Here is a 20,129-nt window from a genome sequence, read left to right as displayed (position 1 = left end):
AAAATGTGAGGATGGGAGGAAGCTGCTGCATAAAATCTAATTAACAAAACCATAATTTGACCTAAACATCTTTTAGAAACTGAGAATTTGATAAAAGTTTGTACAATAACATATTGTAACTTTGCTTTCAGTTTTGATTGTAAATTCTTTTACATTTTACAGAGTTTAAAGGAAATCAACAATATGATAAAACAAGAAGGACAAAGACCTAAGAAGAGAGCCATATCAATTGACAGTGACACAGAGTCACCAGCAAAGAGAATATGCCAGGAGAATGATGATGTTTTACTTAAACGTCTTCAGGATGTTGTCAGTGAAAGAGCAAATCATTAGGTCAGCCAGAATGCTGTGAGGACTAAAGTTTTTGAGAACTTTTTCATGTGGCTCAAATCTCATTCCTACTTCAATTTACTACTTTTGCTTATGGTAGATGGGCAGTGAGCCAAATTAAAGTATGTACTGTTTTATGATGCTCTGTTAAAAAGTGGAAGATTGAACAATTACAGTCGGCCCTTGGTATCTGAAGAGGATCCATTCTGGAACCCCCAGTGGATACCAAAATCCGTGGATGGTCAAGCCTGCGTTGTCTCCAGTGGCAGAGCGTGCACACAGCCACACTGCCATTAGGGACAGCCCCCATTGTCCCATGGTGGCATGTGTATTTGGCCACGCTGCCACTGGAGTAAATGAAACAATAGTGGCACGGTTGCATGCACGCACCACCATGGGAGAACAGGGGCTGTCCCTAATGGTAGCAGAGCTGTATGCATGAGCCACCATTGGGGACAACATGGGCTTGCTGTCCACGGATGCTTGGATCCGTGGATGGCAAGTCCACAGATACCAAGGGCTGACCGTTAAATTTCTTCCTACACCTGATAAATGCATATATATATATATATATATATATATATACACACACACACACACACACACACTTTGAAAAATAGTTTGAATTGTCTGTGAAAGGTGTGTGTTTTTAATGGTTTTTACATGCTTTTGGATTTGTTTGCTGAAAGTGACAACCAATTCCAATGTCTGAGTCTTCCACTTTTTAACAGTTTTCAACTATTGCATATGCCTAATTATTCCCTTGATTGTCTTCAAAAATGTTTTAATGTTTATTGTTTAAAAGAAACTTGCTACTTCCTATGCATTATCTTAATGTGATGTAAGGCAAGAAGTTATATAGTATATAGTAATTAACCAGATGTTTTTTCTCTTTTTAGCTTAGAATAAAGAGACATCCTCTTTATTTTTATTAACATTTTGATTTGATAAACCAACGTGTTGGTAAAGTTCTTCAGGCTTAGCTACTGGTAGAATTGCAAAAATCCTGAAGGAAGAATTGAGTAAGATTCAGAGTAGTGGTTCATGAGCTTTATTGTTGTTACTGGTACAACTGCTGAGTGGAAGTAGTTGCAATATTCTGTCATCGCCCATATTGGGGAAATTCGCATTTTCTTGCTATCTTGTTTGAATTTAGTCTCCTAAAGAGGCAATGAATCCTGTCAACCTCCCACAATAGTCAGGAAAGGCTGAATGATGCTCTGCTCTTTAAAAAGGAAAAATAGTCCCAATTAGTCAAAGGAATTGGAAAACCACCTTGCCTGAGAGAAATAGTCATTCTTTACTTCATTGCTGGCTGTATTTCTCAAAATCTTTGTGTGCTTTTCTGAAAGTTGAAGAATAACGGTTTGCAAATTGGGAATTTAAATGGTGTTGCTCTGGAACAAAAAGAAAAATTATCTTGGGAAGGTGCTATTTTTATGACTTTCTGTGGTTTCGTTCTTGATAATAGTGCATAGAGGGGAAATGTTGGGTCAGTTCTTCAGCCTTCTCTGCCTGATGGACTTTTCAGTGGCAAAAGACTCTTTGGGATTTAAAACACAGTTGATTGCTTCTTATGTGGGGAGCTGTAATTTGTAGCCATTTTCTTACATTCTGGTTATTCACTTTTTCCCTTGAAAAGTGTTTTCACTTGTGTAGTATCTACATAAAATATAAATGTTATCAAATTAAGTGCATTTGTATATAAGAGTATTATATAACTATTTTATGTGGTTGGCCTGTGCTTCTTGTTGATGGCATTGGGTGCTAAACATTTGATTCTCATTTCAGAAGCATTTATAAGAGAACATTTGATTAGGAGTACCATGTAATAGTATGGGAAAGATAAGGATTTACCTTTTAGTCACAGCTAGAACAAAGCCAGCGAATTAATGAAAGTTGCATAAGTGTTGACTTGTTGAGTTCCAACTGATTCAGAGGATTTAATCTAGTGGGAACTCACAATTATGTTTAGGCTGAGGTTTCCTCACTAGTGCAGAGGATTATTCTCTTTTGGAATGTTTAAGATTAAAATTGTAAAATAATCTTGTATTTTTAATTAATATGTTGAAAGCATTGTAGTGTTTAGCTGCTTTTAATAAGGATCTAATCAGTTCTAAAGGATTTTTACTGTTAATCAGTATTCTGTGATTTAATACACTGAAATCTATTAGCCTAAAGGGTCATGTGGTCAAACATGAAAACAGAGCTGAAACACTGTGTTTCTGTATTTGTTTACTAATTCACTGTGGATAAAAAGTTGGTAAGTAGTACTGTACAAGGTCCATGTGTGGGGCTTTTTATAAAATAAGTAACCCTGTGAACATGGTAGTGTGGAAGAAGAAAAAATATATCTCTTTGAATGTCCTTTCCCATAAGTGTTGTATAAATAGGCACTGTATACAGTTTCAGCTACATTGACCAATTACTTTCAGTGCACTTTTCTAAGTAAGATTTTTAATCAATACAACACAATTTTCTAAACAGATTTTCAAGTTTGATTATAAAGGGATGGTGCTGAAGTTCTTATTAATCATGATTTTAATCGTGTAAGTTAATTATATTTTGTACTAACGTGACAGCTTTTGTAATTCTATATTCATACCAGTTTTGATCTAAAGAAGCTAGTGATCTCCTGAATAAATGGTGAGCTTACTCGCAAAGGTTTTTTTTTAATAAAACATTTGTTATCCTTCAGAAACATTCTTGTAAATATGGTCTTTCATTTTTAAAAATCTTTATTCTGATGCTCTGACTGATTTTTTCTGGTTTTTCCTCCTCTCCTCCCAATCTGATTTGGAGTCCAGTTTACATCATGTCCAGCCAGCTCTCGATTGATATTTGGGAATCTGAATAATTGATCCTTCCATTCACTTCCTCAGGGAAACTGAATAAACTTTCAGTCTTTATTTCTGCATGACTCTGAAAACAAACAATTGAACAAATTATGGTAGTTTGTTTTCTGCTTTATTTATTTATTTTTAAAATACTGTATGTCTTCTTGTGATGCCATGAATTTCATAGGTTTTCCTTAGATAAGGAATACTCAGAGATGGTCTTGCCAGTTTTTTCCTCTGAAACATAGCCTACATCACCTTATATTCCTTGGCAGTCTCCCATCAAAGAACTAACCAGAGCTGAGCCTGCTTAGATTCCAAGATCAGAAGTATTTCCAAATTATTCAGTGAAGCAATTTCTAACTGAACAAACAAATTGTAGACTAACAGGGAGGGAAGGTCACTGAACATTATAAAGACCAGAAGGACCTTACTAAGTCCAAAACACATAAGCAGTGCACTGTTAGGAGTAAATGTTGCCCAGCAGTGGATAGTTTAGGATGAACTCCTCCTCCTCTGTGCTCCAGAAAGCAGAGCTGGGATGTCAGTAAATTGACACTTTTCCTGTGAGGAGAGTAGCTCCTCTCACTGGTTTCTAATCCTGCCTACTCCAGACGCCAAGGCTGCTTTTTAGCCCTGCAATTCAGCTCTCTTCATTATATTTTATTGATGTGTTGGAATTTGCCTTTTTGCTTGCAGATGGCAAACTGGCAAGGATAGCACGCCTCTGTCTCTTGAATCCTTAGAGGAGGGAGGGCTGATGCCAAGGGAGAGTCCCTCCAATACAAAAGGCCTTGGGGAACATAGCAGTCCAACTGGGTAGTGATATTTGCCCTGTTACTATAATGTGCATTATAGTAATCCAAATGGAATATCACCACGGCACGTGTTAGTGTGGCCAGATCCAATTCTATTGTCCAAATCAGAGTGAATCCAAGAAATTTAATCCCCTCTGTCTACCCTGTTTTAAATTCTCTTTTGGACCACATTGTAACAGATCTCCAGATGGTTCTGTGAGGATGCAATGTTGGTAACCAAAAAAGGTTTTGTTTTGCTACCCTTATTGCTACACTGTTATAGGCCAGTGAATGGTCTGCTCCCAAATTCTTGCCCTGTTAATATAACTTCAGCAGGCAGGATTTAATCTAATAAAAGCTAATACAGGTGTGTGTGAGAGAGAGTGAAAGAACAGAAAACTGGCTAGTACAGGTCAGTCTGGGAAGAATGCCAGACACTCTGGAATGTAAACGAAAGATAAGAAACAAACAGTTAATCAAGAGGTGAAGGCACCAGTAGATTTTGGAGGGTAAACAACTGTGGCAAGTACCTTGGATGAGACAGATACATTAAATGAGTACTGACTCCTTCTGTATTACAGATGGGGTTATGGAAATAATTGTATTTTTATTGGATAAGAGATAAGGTACTACATTTCTTCTTCATGGTCTTTGCGAATCACACAAATGGGTAAATGTGCACCTGCGCAGCAAAGCTCAAATACTTCTAGAATCTCTAGGCAAAACTTGGTTTGCAACTTTGGCAGTAGCTTAGCCCATCCAATATATTGCCCCTGTTGGTCCTGCAGATGACCACTTGAAGAAATACTGTTACAGATAAGCAACCTGTCCACCTTTAGTGTACAACTCAATTGTGAGCTAGTCAGTTTTGACTGGTCAACAGACAAGCTAAATGGGCATAGGGAGAGAATAAACGAGGCTGAAACAAGATGGAATTCCAATACTTAAAAATGCTTGAGTATTGATGTTAACTTGGCATGTCTGGTTTATCTACTTTTATAAATTGTGAACTCTAGTGACCAGAAGTTGACAGAATCCAGACTTAGGTGACAAATGGCAAGAGCCCTCAATCCCTCTGTCTAAGAGACAGGATGTGGAACCATGTCTGTTTCACCAGTGTAACCTCTTTTCTTCTTTTTTCTTTTGTGTGTTTTTATAAAATCTGCAACGATACCACAAATTATACATATTGTATTAAAAGCTAAATATGCACACATTTCATTCAACGAAATGGAAGTAAATATATTTTTACATACAGTTTAAATCCAAATTTACAGTTGCATCATTTTCATGGAGGTGGTGGCATAGATTGAACACAGGTTTGAGATGTAAAACTTGAGCACACTGAAAAGATGCTATATAAAACTTGCATCATGAATTCCTAGTTTCTTTACAAATAGAGCAGTTCTAAAAGGCTAGCTTGTATCTGTGTGTAGAAATTAATTACAGTCCTCCCTCTGTTCTCGCGGTCTTGAAACTCAGGTCCCTCACTTATGCATGAGGGACGAACGGAAGGGGAAACAATGGGGTGCGTGCCCAAGATGTGTGACTGCGCTCTCCTGTGGCCATGCACCTGTATTCCAGTCAATGGGGCTTGAATATAAGCGAGACTCCGTTTTGCGAGGGGGTCTGGAGCTCTCCAGCATTAGTGTTATCTCCAGCATCCTTACATTTCACGACTATCACCTTCAGACTCTCTGTAATAGCATGCCTTGGTACAGTTATTTGGGACCTATAATGATTGCATGTGTGTTTGTGTGTGTGTACCTTCACGTTGCCTGTAGACTTATAGCATTAATTTCATACGGTTTTCTTGGGAAAGGAATACTTAGAGTGGTTTTGCTAGTTCCTTCCTCTGAAATACCTGCTGCATCTGGTTTTTGTTGGCAGTCTCTCATCTAAGTACTAACCAGGCCCTGCTTAGTTTCCAAGATCATATATATGTCTTATGTATAAGGAAAATGTGACTAATATTCAATAAATCTAGAAAACAGGTATCTGCTTTCTGTGCTGTTCAGGAGAAATGAAACTGAAAATACTGGGTGGAGGAGAAAATGAATTATCTGGATTAAATATTAATCCCTCAACACTCAGCCAACAAAACAAGGAATTTCAATAATTACAAGGTTATATTTGCATTTAGTGCAGTTATGCTGAGGGTTAGATGGTTTCACAACCATACAGATTTGAAAAATGCTCTTCCTGAAAATGTAATCAATTTCATCAAAAAGAACTATTACAAAATATATCACTTAATTATATTTAAATTTAAAAAAAGATTAAATGTAAACCAAAATAAATTGGTAATCATATCAGCATTGAAATAATGCAAGTTCCTTCTTCCAAAACATTGCATACAATGCTATACATAGACAAAACAAGCTAGTAGATCACAGTTCAACCAATCAGGGTAGCTTTCATAAAGACTCAGTTTTTTGGGGGATGGGGGGGCTAAAGCTTAATTTCCACTTACGTATTACCACCAAATATTTGGGAAAATGGAAAAGAAGAGTCTTTGGCCAGGGATATGGCATCAAAAGTTGGAATGCTGGTAACTTTCCCAATGAGAGCTTATTAGCCAGCTAAGAAGAGGAAGAAGGAATAATAAAAAGGGATCGCCAATTCTGCTCTATTGGTTTGTTTTTCATCTCTTCGTACTTCTTCCTATGACAGGATTGCTTCTGCTCCTGAAGCTCAACGCCTGATATACCAACAAAGAAAAACTGGAATTTAAGGGATTCTGCATACTACTTGAATGAGAAAAGTATTGCCAATCCCTTGGGTTCAGAGGGCAGCATCTGTTTGTTCTGAAGATGATCTGGTGGAATTTTATGAGTGGACCTTTGTGGGGAGTAGTCTCTTCCAACTCTAGGATTCTTTGATTCTATTTTGAAAAGCATGAGTAAACATAAGTCAAACATAGACATAGTTTTAATTGCTTCCTCTCATCCTAAAAACTTACTACTGTGTGCTCTTAGAATTATAGAATCATATACAGTTGGCCCTCTGTTTTCTTGGGGGATCCATTCCGCTGGCCCCTGCAAAAATAGGCTCGCACATATTTAAGCCTCTCTTCTCTCCACCTTTCCTAGCATTATTGTCTTTTCTAATGAGTTACACCTTCTCATAATGTGACAGCAGTATGACAGCCTCAGGTTTATCATCTTGGCTTCCAAGGAGATTTCTGGCTCAATCTGTTCAAGGACCCATTTGTTTGACTTTTTGGCACCATATCTCAAAATGAATTGAATTTCTTCTTATCTGCTTTCTTCACTGTCCAGGTTTTGCATCCTGTACATGATGATGGGGAATACTGTTGGGGCGTAGGGAGACGCACTGTGTCCACTACGACCACATGCAGAGTTGATCTACTTAGGCAGGATGCCATGAAAAGGCTTTTGGAGAGAAGTCTGCAAAGGCTTCGGGCTGCAAGGAAAAATTCCTCCCACGTAGGTTTCAGCCTTGAGCTGCCGGCTTGAAGAAATAACACTGCTGGACTGCAAGGCTCGCTCGAACATGAGGGCTTTAATCACTTGTTGCAAGCTATTTACAAGATTGCACAGAATTCCAGATGGCTGTCTTGGATACTCACAGCTCTATACAAACAAAGTGCTTCGCCAACCACAACAACCCAATAATCCAACCAACAATAGAGATAGTCACCTTCTCCCTTTATAGGTGGTCTTCTGTGAAATCATGTGACAGCCATGCCACCAATGAAACCTTGCTGGTTTCATACCTAGTGCATGTTGCATCATACTATATCCCATGGTGCACCCCTTGGCTGACTTCGCCTACTGTGCATGTTGCATCAGATGTCCCATGATGCATAGCTTCCAAATGCTGACTCATGCACACCTGCCACTTGAACTGTAGTTACCTCTGCTCCAGTTCCACCTAGTGGCCACATCCATGTCATTTCCAGGCCAAGTGTGCCACATGGTCCTAACAAATACAATAGCTTGGACAATTCTAACTTTAATGCTCAGTTGTGTATCTTTACTCTTTAGGATCTTTCCAATTCTTTCATAGCAGCCCTTCCCATTCCTAGCCTTATTCTAATTTCTTGGCTGCTCCTTTCTGGTCAGTGCTTGATCCAAGGCATGGGAACTCTCAATTTCCTCATTGTGTAGGTTGAATATATTTAGTTCCTCTGTGGCCATTTTTTGCGTGTTCTTTATGTTCACCATTAAGCTTGCCTTTGTAGTTTCTTCTTTGATCTTCCTTAATAATTGTCTAAAGTGTGTGATGTTTTCTGCTAGTGCTATCTTCATTTTTCCTTTTTCTGAGTCTAGGCCTGCTCTTAATGGGTGCTAGAATGCAGCCTTTCCCTTTGCCAATTGGGACCCTTTGTAGTTTGGGATGCAAACTACAGGAAGAGATTGCATCTAAACATTAGCAAGAAGCTCCTGACAGTAAGAGCTGTTCGATAGTTGAACACACTCCCTCGGAGTGTGCTGAAATCTCCTTCTTTGGAGGGCTTTAAACAGAGGCTGGATGGCCATCTGTTGGGGATGCTTTGATTGAGATTTCCTGCATGGCAGGCGGTTACACTGGATTGCCCTTGAGGCCTCTTCCAACTCTGATTCTATGTTTCTATTCTATGATTTATTCTGTTTCTCTGTACACTGCAGCCTCTTGTCCTAAGTACAGATTCTGACCAGGACCATCAGATGTAGTGGCATTCCCATGTCCTTAACAACTATCCATAGGTTTTTTTTATGTTCTATGCAGTCCAAGGCTTTGCTACAGTCTATTAAGCACGTTTTTGTGAGTCCCACACTTGAGCAGTATTAATGATCATAATATAATGGATGTATTTTTTCACTTAATACAAATTCTGTTGTTCAAAGGGAAAAAACATCAAAATCTCGACTGATTACTCACAAGGCTGGCTCTATGGATCCCAGCCACATTTGACTAAGCAATTCCAAGAAACTGAAATGCAAGCAAACAACAATAACCTTCTGTTTTGGAAAAACGAAACTAGAATGTTGGTGTTGGAAAGAGCAACTTAACACAAAGGCAGAGGGTGCTCAGAGGGCAAACTGGTTGGAGTAACCTGGCAAGTACATTTGGGTGAAATGATCAGAAGACTTGCTTTAATTGTTTAAGTTTTCTTCCAGCCACTGTATACTAAGAAATTAATCAGAAATAAATCCAGGCTAGCATCCATTGGTGAATTCACCAACAGTACAATTCACCATAGTGTGAAATATAAGCAGGTGGCTTTTGTACCTGCTCTATACAGTTCGCCCCACACTCTCAGAACATCTGGGAAGCTTTTATTACAGACACAAAAAACTAGATTAACATCTACCTCCTAGAGCTCCTTCACTTCGATTGCTCCAAACTCTGGAACGAACTGCTGGAGGAGATCTGTCATATTACCACCTTGGATGCTTTTAAGAAAGCCATTAAGAAAGGCCAGCGGGCCTTTCCACCAGAGCTGACATGAGCAACATACCCACCCTTCTCTCTATCCCCAACTACATAAGATACAAACCCTAACTCTGGCTCAGCTACTATATTTGACTTGTATTGCATTATATTAATTTGTATGTTTTGTAATTTGAGGGTTATTTCATGAGGTTTTAATGTTGTAAATTGCATGCTTTGTATGTATTTTATCTGCTGTGATCATGCCTCAATCCATTGGGAGAGGCAAGAAATAAAAATAAATTATCATATCATCATCATCATCATCTTCATCATAATCTACTGTCTAGGTACTGTTAATACAAGTTTTCTCAAGGCCTATGGTCCCTCTTACAGTTCACCCATACAGCCTTCAGCTTGTCTCTTCTTCTTAGATAGCTTTAACAGCAAATAGCTCTGCGTACCATAGGGTTGTCCAAAGCCAGCAGGCCTACACCTAAGTATTCTGTGTTTGCTTATGTACATGAGGAACAGTTTTAAATAGATACCCTGCACTTAGTCGTCAAATTAAAATTGTTGTTGTTAACTGCCCTCAACATCCTGTTCGAGTCTTGAAGACTTGGCTGTGGCTTCCCTGTTGGAGTCCATCCATCTGTCCTGTGGCCTTCCTCTTTTCCCACTGCCTTCTACCCTAGCAGGCATTATTGTTTCCTCTAGTGACTCATGTCTTCTCATGATATGTCCAAAGTACAACAGTCTCAGTTTTGTCATTTTGGCTTCTAGGGAGGGTTCAGATTTGTCTTTGTCTTTTTAGCAGTCCATGGTATCCATAGAACTGTTACCCAGCACCACATTTCAAATGAGTTTATGCTTTTCTTATCAGCTTTCTTCACTGTCCAGCTTTCGTAATCACACATAGAAATTAGAAATACAATAGTATGGACAATCCTTAGTTAAGTATTCAATTATATATCTTTACACTTGAGAATCTTGACTAGTTCCTTCATAACTGCTCTTCCAAGTTCTAGTCCTCTTCTGATTTCTTGATTGCAGTCTCTATCCTGATTAATGACTGAGCCAAGGTATGGAAAATCTTGAACTATAGTATGTCTTCATCGTCTACTTTAAAGTTATGTAAATTGGCTGTGTTCCTATTTTGTGTTTTCTTAATGTTCAACTGTAAACCTGCCTTGGCATTTTCTTGCCTTTGTTCAGTAATCATTCCAAGTGTTTGCTATTTTCTGCTAGTAGTAGGCTGTCATATCTTCAATCGATTTTTACACATTCTTCCTCTGACTCTAATCCTGCTTGACATGAGATATATTCAGTGTAAAAGTTAAACAGATAGGGTGAAAAAAATGCAGTCTTGCCAGTCACCCGTGTTAACTGGAAGCCATTCTATTTCTCTGTATTCTTTGCTAATGGTAGCCTTGATTCATGCTTTTCACATGCCCTGTTTTTATAATAGGGCTGTAATTCACAATTTTTCAGAAGAAATGGGGATTTCTGCCATACATGTTTTCTCAGTCTGAACAAAAGGAGGGAGAACAGATCATATGGGTGACACTCTCCTCCTGCCTCTTTGAATGGGGCTGTTCAACTAGCAAGAAAGAGAGGAGGGAAGAACATCCAGCAACAATAGAGAGTCGAAAGACAGACACTGAAAAAATGAGTTGAATTACAGACTCACATTTATCTTGAGAGTTTAAAAAATGAATGCCTTCTTCCATTCTACTCAAATGAGAGATCCTGCTGCAACTGCCAGAAAAGAGAAAGGGAGTTTGTGTGAGGCCAAAGGGATGGAAGAGAAAGGAGTGGCTGCTCAAAACAGTAGTACAAAGTGTGCACATGTACTGACTAGATTGGTGTGAAGATATGAGATTGTTGGAGGTGAAGGGCTCAGACACAAGATTTAGAGAAAGTGGGAGAAACGAAAGTGATTGAGCAAGAGAGTTACTACATTTGTGTTCCCTTCAAAAGATGTGCTTGAAAATTTCCCTGTACCAAAGTAATATGTCAGTCACATCACATCTCAAATTAGATTGTACTAAGTGGCTGTAGTCTAAGGTACCGAGGCAAGAAGAAAGTGCTAAGGAAAGATTGCTTTGTAATGTCCTTTTCATTTTTATCAGAATTTCCAGTGTTAAGTATCTGGCCACTTGAATTAACCACAGAGTACAGTGGATCTTGTTTTGTCCAGGGGATCCATTCTGGACCCCTCTGCATAAGGGAATTAGTGCGGGACCTCAAGTCCCATTGATTTTAATGGCGCCGCACTCCCGCATGGCATGCACTGCATGCACCACATGCATGTGTGCCATTAAGAGGGGCGGAACCAGAGCAAAAAGGGATAATCTGGCTCTTGGCAGCATGGGTTGGGTCTGGCGGCCATGGCCCACTTTTGAAGTGGGGCATGCGGTCAACACAGATCGGATCCGCTTGCAGCCAGAGTGGACTCGAGTCAGTTTTTCTCACCTGGCTTCTCCATCCCTTAGTTGCATAAACACTTTTCAGCATTACATTTTGTCTTCTCCCATAACAGCCTCTAATTCTTGTATTTTGCTCTGTCTTAACTTGTAATAGTCAGGCATCTAGTTATGCTGTAATGCTGATCAACAGCTTTCACAGAAGAGCTCCCTTTTTCTTGGATCTCTAGTTTCGTTTCCCAATCATACCTTGGTTTGAAATGGAAAGTCTTGTTGGCTGTTCCCATAAAGGATGTCTCTCATCTTGTTCTTAGCAAGAAACAAGTGGAGGACATACCTGGTAATGGTAATGAACTAGTAGCTGGAAGACACAGCCTTCTCCCTCATGTATTATGTTATAAGCATTGGCATACTGTTAATGGCAACACTAGTAATTGCTCTGTTTTGACTATATAAGCCATAGGCATGCAATAAAATAAAGGAGAAGAATTGACTCATCCAGCCCATGGAGGTCTACAACAGCAGTGAAGAAAGTGTGAGTATATCTGTCTATGCCAAGGTGCACCAGAACACCCCTGAAACCCCAAGGTCTCCTCTGGATAAAAAGCAGACAATTGTCTATTCTTAACTGACTCAAAACCACTACAAAACATGTTGATTTAACCCCACAAGTATAACAGTGATTCCCTCAGACATCCCCCAACGAAGGGGGAAAAAAGTCTGGAAGTGATGTGATGTTATTTCAAGTCTCAACTGAAGTGCCACTGCAGCCTGCAGTGAATGGTTGAGGAGCAAATAGTCCTCACCTCCTTTGCAATTGCCCACCCCTGCTGTAAGCACTGTACAATTGATTACAATGGGATCATAGATGGTATGGTTAGAGAGAAAGTAAATGACTAAGGCTGGACATTCACAAAACTATTCCTGTTGATAATGAGAATGTTTTGGCTGTACTGTGATAAGAATCTTCCTCTTAATTCAAGCATCTTGTGAGGGACTGGAACCTTTTGAATTGAAACTCAGCAGTTTCTCATTCTAATTTCTCTTTCCTCTTTCTCCATTCCACATTGGCCACATTTAAGATCAGACTCCTTGGAGGCTTAAGTGTTTACCCCCAGGTCTCCCCCCCCCCCCACATTGCCATTTCTGACATCACATTTATGCTGAGTTACTCTTTTGTGAAGAAATTGGTAGGTTTTCCCTATGTTGATCAGAAAAACATAGCTGGCAGAAAAAGAAATGTATAGGAGGCTCTTGTTATCCGCTGGGGTTTGGTTCCAGGAAACCCCCGCTCCTCCCCGGATTCCAAAATCTGTGGATGTTCACATCTCATTAAATACAATGGATAGTAAAATGGTGTGCTTTATATAAAATGACAAAATCAAGGTTTGAATTTGGAATACACACACACACACACACACCATATATTAATGTTCTATAATTGTGGGTGTTTGAATCTGTGAATATGGAGGGCGAGTTGTATCATCTTGGAAGATAAGCAAGTGTTTCACCCAAAACAAAACACAAAATGCATTTGCTACTGTCACACCCCATGATACAAACGTATCTGTTCATATACTGTATGTTGAACAGAGATCCTCAACAGTGGAACACACTTCCTCGGAGTGTAGTGCAGTCTCCTTCCTTGGAGGTCTTCAAACAGAGGCTGTATGGCCATTGTTGGGGATGTTTTGACTGAGAGTTCCTGCATGGCAGGGGGTTGGAGTGGATGGCCCTTGTGGTCTCTTCCAACTTTGTGATTCTATGATCTGGTGTATTCTGACATTCCAGCAATGCCAAATCCACATGTGCATCTCCTGGTTTCTTTATAGCCTGCTTTGTAGACTAGATTACTTGTTCTTTAATTCCATTGGATGGACATTGCTCAACCCATCCACCCCAATTCTTTAGCAAACATTTGAAATTTTTGACTAACAAAGGTCATATTATCATTCTCAGCTCTTCTTGGTATTCCATGGTGAATGAACACAGATTTAAGTCTACCAGTCACAGTTCTTGCAGTCTTATCAGATAAACCTAACCCTTCTGGATATTTTTAAAAAGTAAACAACCACGAGAAGAAAAAGAGAATTATACACAGGGGAAGTCATTAAATTGGGACACACTCCCAAAAAGAGGGAAGTCTCCTTGGGAGATAGTTTATCTGTCCACTTGATATTCGAAGTGGTCTGGAGGGGACTCACTCCTTCTAATGCAAGGATTGCCAGTGAGTGACCCAGGCGCCATATGCACCCTTCTAGTTATTATGAATAAACTTAGACTTGGGGAATTTTAATTAGCACAGTTATTTAACTCTGGGATTAACCTTATCTATACGAAGGCTGCTAGGAATGAGGACATGGTAGAGACAAAGTATTTCAAATGTTTGCAAATTTATTGGGGAAAACACACACTTAAGACAACCTTTCAATCGCACACATACTCAAGAACTCAGGAATAAAGGAATTAGTTGTGGAAAAAACAAGAGGCCTTCTAAAGGTAATATTTACCTGAGGAGGCTGCTCCAATTAAGAAATGATGCTTTTGGACCCAAGCCGCACGGAAAGGATGGGAGGAAGCAGCAGCGGGTCAGAGCTAAGTCAAAATTCGAACTGGCGTGGAGACACTAGGAATTCTAACAAGCACACTGAACAAAAGATCTAGAGATCCTTAAACAGACCAGATCTAGCCCTGAAGAGAAGGTTGTTTCACTATACTTCAAAGAAACCCAAATCTACATAGCTAAGATTGCCTTGCTATAGATATATTCAGAGGTGAGAATTGTTCTTGCTCCTAGCCCTGCCAGGAGACATCCTGGGCTATCAATCACCTTCATGTTTTGAGGTGTGAATCTTTCTGCTGCAACTCCTCAAACTAGCTGCTTTGATCTGTAAATTAGAGCTGGCCTAGGAGATCTGCTTAGGATCCATGGCAGATGCTGCAGTTCCATTTTAGGGTCATACAGAAGACCTACACACACCAAAATTATAGGAGATCATTTCTCATAATAAGTTTTTGCAAACCCCTGCCCCCTGCCCCATTTCTTTTAAGACAAGAAGAATTGTACTCTTTGAAAGCTAATTTCCAGGTTTCACTTCTTCCTCTTTTTGCTCTTTATAGTGAAAACCAGTCTTAAAGCCTTAGCACCAGGCTCTGTGTGCCAGAGCTTGCTGTAAGAAGGGCAGGTGCAGCTTCTTGCCGTTCCCTTCCCAACCAGATCAAGACCTGTGGCACCTCCCAGCCCTGGAATAGGGAGAGAGTTTGGGAGGCACACCTTCCCTTTGGTACCTGGGAGTGGCTGATCAAGATCCCAGTGCTTTACCACTAAGGCTTTTGAGGGATGAGAGTATTTTAAAAGGACAAGACTGCTGTATATGTAGGGAGGGAGGTGATGAGGAGTTTTACAACTAAGGCTTTCAGGGTATTTAAAAAACCAAAAACAGACTAAATATTGGTCAAAACAACAGGGACAAAATACTTTAGCAATGGAAGGGGAAAGCCTTCAAAACCTGTGATCAGCAAAACATTATCTGAGCAAAACAAGAGCTATAATACAGCAACAAACACAATAACATCTCAACACTTTTGCCCCCATTTGAAACAGGACATTGTTTCTTGTACAGTGTTAACAAAAGATGAACTGGGTGTGTTTTGGGAAGCCCTAAACCTGTTCTTTATATGGTAATCTGGGATATGCATGACCAGTGTACACTCACATGCAGGCCCCTTGTTCCCATAGGATGTAGCAAGCTTGTTTTCTGCTGCCCTAGAAACTAAGCTACAGAGCAATCGATTCAAACTGCAGGAAAGGGGATTCCATCTAAATACTGGAAAGAACTTCCTGAGAGTAAGAGCTGTTTGACAGTGAAACACACTCCTGCAGAGTGTGGTGGAGTCTCCTTCCTTGGAGGTCTTTAAGCAGAGGCCGGATGGCCATCTGGCAGGAGTGCTTTGACTGTAAGTTCCTGCATGGCAGGGGGTTGGACTGGATGACCCTTGTGGTCTCTTCCAACTCTGTGATTCTATGTCCTTCCTCCCTTTGAATGGTAGGCAAACAACTCAGAAAGCCACAGTAAACCATACTTTCCCAACACAGGTGATTTTGGAAATAGGGTAAATTGCTCCCAAATGACCTAGGATTTGTAAACCAATTTTCAACAGTGGTTTGACATTTTATTAATCCTGGAAATAATTAGCCATTGTTCTTGTCCGTACATTACATGATGCTGTGGTTCAGTGTTGGTTCCTGGTTTGTTTCTGTTCTTATTCAAATGCAGGAGTGAAGTGGAATCAAGACTATTGTATGTAGAGTTACATCAGTCATTCACACTGGTATATTAAGCTAGTTTTGGGGGGCTTCTCATGATGTTTTTATCTTAATGCATCCACACGTTGTCTTTATTAATAGCATATATTCAGATTAATAATTACAAATGAGTTTTCTGCAGTGCAAACAACTTTCTCTCTCAATGGGATGAGCAATTTATACTCCTCCAGATTATCTCTCACCAGTTCTCTGCTGGAAAGACAATGGTGATGATGTAGTAGTTCAGCATTATCTACAAGTTCATATATTCCCCTTGCATAGTAATAGACTTTGTTGTTATTGTTGTTGTGCATTCGTGTCATTTCTGGCTTATGGCCACCCTAAGGTTACCCCATCATTGGGTTTTCTTGGCAAATTTCTTCAGGGTTGGGTTGTGGGGTTTTTTGCCATTGCCGTCCTTTGAGGCTGAGAGTGTGTGACTTGCCCAAGGTCACCCAGTGGGTTTACATGGCTGTGCCAAGATTTGAACTGTGGTCTCCAGAGTCATAGTCCAATACACAAACCGCTACATCACACCATCTGTCAATTACAGACTATCGGGAGTTAAAACAAATAGATTGTCTCTAGCTCTCTGGATGCTATATAAATTAAATGCTGTGAAATTTAGTAGAATCATGATCATTTAACCTCTATAGGAATTAGATCATAAGGAAAAATACAGGAAACTCATGCAAAATAATTAATTTTAGTAGGCTATTGCTTATTTATTTGGAAGATAGGCATGCAAGTCTGCTCAAAAGTACAGTAAACTCAACTGAATTCAGGAAAATATGCATAAAGTTTCAGGCTCAAACATCAGCTTCAGAGGTTTGAGTGTAAAATACTGGAAATTACAATACAATCTGTTCTAACCAGGTGGTGAGGCTACACCAATGAGCTTTCTTCTTTTCACACAGTAGTTAAAGGCACAGCAACCTGGTCCTCTTTTACATCTGGCAACCCCAGTTCCAACAGGTACAAACATTGGGATAACCAGATCTTATAAAAAAATGGCTGTAATATTAATTTGGTGCTCCTAGAAGAGTAATTATTCTGAATTACTCTTTTTTCTTTCTTTATCCAGTGGCCTTGCAAAGGGAGATGTCAAGAGAAGGGATTTCTTGATGATAGTGGCTGACAAACTGATCTTGCTAAATGGAATTATTTTGTCAGGTATGGAATTATTGCTGTTCATTTAAAGTACCAAACAATTGAATAATTGGCAATATTTTATCTGTGCACTTTTTGTCAGTTTAATTAAAAAAAATAGAAAGCATACTAGTGGCTTATGAGAAAAACAGAAAATGGTTACATATATATTAAAATGAGAAAGTAAGTATCTGACAAGATGTTAATGGAAATGTAAATAAAAAAACAAACAAAGCAAAAACTAATAGAAGAAAGTCCCTTATTTTATTGGGGTGTCAATATATGATCCTCAGAGTGGGGTGGTGGATGCTGAATAATGGCCATACACCATTTCCATACAAAAGCTGGCTATGCACTTCTCAACAGCCCACCCATTTCCATGGGTTCCTGGAGGATGGTGGGAAACTGTTGCTGTTGCTACTTTTTGCTTTGAGGTGCGTTCAATATTGTCCAATCATATTTGCATTAAAACTGCGAATTTCTCAATTGTTTTATATGGGCAGATCAAAGCTTGGGTTGAACATGTGCTAGGAAGTCCTTTCTGATGACAAATTATCATTTTGCACTTACATTTTATGGCTAGCTAAACAAATGTCAATCCTAACTCTGGTCCAAAAACACACTGCAGAAATAATCCATCTTGAGACTGCTTTAACAGTGTTAGGGAATCCTGGGAAGTGTAGTTTATTGTGGCACCAGAGCTCTCTCTGACAGAGAAGGCTAAATGTCTCACCAAACTACAGTTCCCAGAATTCTCTAGCATTGAACCAGAGCAGTTATAGTGGTCTCAAGGTGGATTATTTCTGCAGTGTATTTTGGACCACTGACTTCATTAGTTAAACATGCTGAAAAGCGCATTTATTATACATTTTGTCTCAGACTTCAGGTTCCACAGCCACTAGAATCTTGCTTTTTGATTTAAAACTGGGAATCTGGGCTAACTAGTCACCTCTGCAAGGTACAGACTACCACCTGCAGACCCTTAACCCATAAGATTACTAGGCCATGAGTTCAAGGTTCAGTGCATGGGTTTCCCATCAAATATATATTAGCAGTTGTCACAGGCAAATCAGGCATTCCTAGATTTATAGAGGTTTATGAGAGAAGCATTATCATGTAAGTTAATATTGAATATAAAATGGTTGAGTATACTCTTAACAAAATTTTAAAATGGTTAAATAAAACATACTTTATTGCACATAGTCCTCCTGTGTTTCACAATACAGAAGGATCTGATAGTTCACTTGCTGCCTGAATAACTTTTATTGTTCTGATTGTAATTTTTAAATGTATTATCATCTTCTTCTTCTTCTTCTTCTTCTTCTTCTTCTTCTTCTTCTTCTTCTTCTTCTTAATGTGTCTTCACTGTTTACATTCAAGTCATTTCTGACTTATGGTGAATCTAAGGCAAAGCTATTGTGAGGTTTTCTTGACAAAGTTTGTTCAGAGGAGATTTGCCATTGCCTTCCCCTGAAGCTGAGAGAGTGTGACTTGCCCAAGGTCACCCAGTGGGTTTTATGGATGACCAAGAGTCGAACCCTGCTCTCCAGAGTCGTAGTTCATTGCTCAAACCTCTACAGAATTGTGGAACTGACTTAGGTCCAAAACACTGCAGAAATAATCCAGTTTGAGACTGCTTTAACTGCCCTAGCTCAGTGCTAGGGATTCTGGGGAAATGTAGTTTATTGTGGCACCAGAGCTCTCTCTTACAGAGAAGGCTAAGAAATGTCTCCCAAAACTACAGTTCCCAGAATTCCCTATCATTAAGCCAAGACAGTTAAAGCGGTCTCAATGTGGATTATTTATGTCGTGTGTTTTGGACCTTTGATAATCTTTCAGGGTCCTTCCATCATCCTGCCAATGCGTATTATATTTTTAAAAAAATGTGTATACTTCTTTGAAATTCTTTAAAAAATTAAACATAAATTAAATTTTATTAGGGCATAAGCTACTTTGGATGAGTGTTCACTTAATTATAGTAATTATTAACATTATACTAATTAACATTATACTAAATTGGCAGGCATTGTATTAGGTTGTGTAAATTGTAAACAGTGAGATTGAAGAGAAATGCAAAGCAATAAACACAACCTAAGAAGTTGAAGGAAAGGGAGAGCTACTGTTTTCCTTTTCTTCATCCATTCTTGTTTTATCTCTGCTTATCTCTTCATAGTAGATAAGTTTCTCTGCTCCTACTTTCCTTCAACCAGAGGAAATGGGCCATCTGGAAAGAAAGATAAGGCACATAAAACAAAAGATATATGGAAAAAAGAGGCCTGTGGCTCATCTTTGATCTGTGGCTATTCCCTTCACCTTTCTCTGCTCCTTCTCTCAATGTTTGAAAATTGGAGGACAGTACCAAGTATCTGAGGAGAGAGGGGAGAGGGAAGTTTGGTAGAACGGAAAACTATATAAACTAATTATGCAATGGGATCTTGTAGTACCTTTGAGACTATGATCCAAAACACACTGCAGAAATAATCCAGTTTGAGACTGCTTTAACTGCCCTGACTCAGTGCTAAGGAATCCTGGGAACTGGAGGCACCAGAGCGCTCTGACATAGAAAGTTCAATGTCTCACAAACCTACAGTTCCCAGGATTCCCTAGCATTGAGCGAGGGCAGTTATAGCAGCCTCAAACTGGATTATTTCTGCAATGTTTTTGGTCCTTTCAAATTCCTCCCATCATCCTGCCAATGCATATTATATTTTTTTAAACATGTGTATGCTTCCTTGAAATTCTTTGAAAATTTAAATATAAATAAAATTTTATTAGGGCATAATTTTAGTTTTTGTTTTCTTTATGTTGAACAATAAGCTATTTTGGATGATGATTCACTTCATTATATAGTACTAATTTCTGCAGTGTGTTTTGGACCCAAGTTGAGTTTTCTTCCACCTTCCAC

The 20,129-nt window shown here is 39.2% G+C and overlaps 1 protein-coding gene across 3 annotated transcripts in view; it reads left to right on the top strand.

Moving 5' to 3' along the window:
- The window catches only part of RBL1 (RB transcriptional corepressor like 1), a 49,274-nt gene extending 32,030 nt beyond the window's left edge, over window positions 1–17,244 (top strand). The window contains exons 22-23 of one of the 3 annotated variants that reach the window (XM_089514131.1): window positions 163–333; window positions 17,160–17,244. In XM_089514131.1, coding sequence (XP_089370257.1) covers window positions 163–333 — 171 coding nt within the window. In that variant the 3' untranslated portion in view covers window positions 17,160–17,244. Of the gene's footprint in view, window positions 1–162; window positions 2,978–17,159 lie in introns of those variants that run through there. The other 2 variants (XM_089514132.1, XM_089514133.1) reach the window with 2 other exon arrangements.
- The last annotated feature ends 2,885 nt before the right edge of the window (window positions 17,245–20,129 follow it).

The sequence above is a fragment of the Sceloporus occidentalis genome, unplaced genomic scaffold, assembly GCF_023333645.1.
Source record: "Sceloporus occidentalis isolate IW3139 unplaced genomic scaffold, rSceOcc1.0.p SCAF_3, whole genome shotgun sequence".
Lineage (NCBI taxonomy): Eukaryota > Metazoa > Chordata > Lepidosauria > Squamata > Phrynosomatidae > Sceloporus > Sceloporus occidentalis.
The sequence above is the reverse complement of the archived record's forward strand: the minus strand, read 5'-3'. Positions and strand labels throughout refer to the sequence as shown.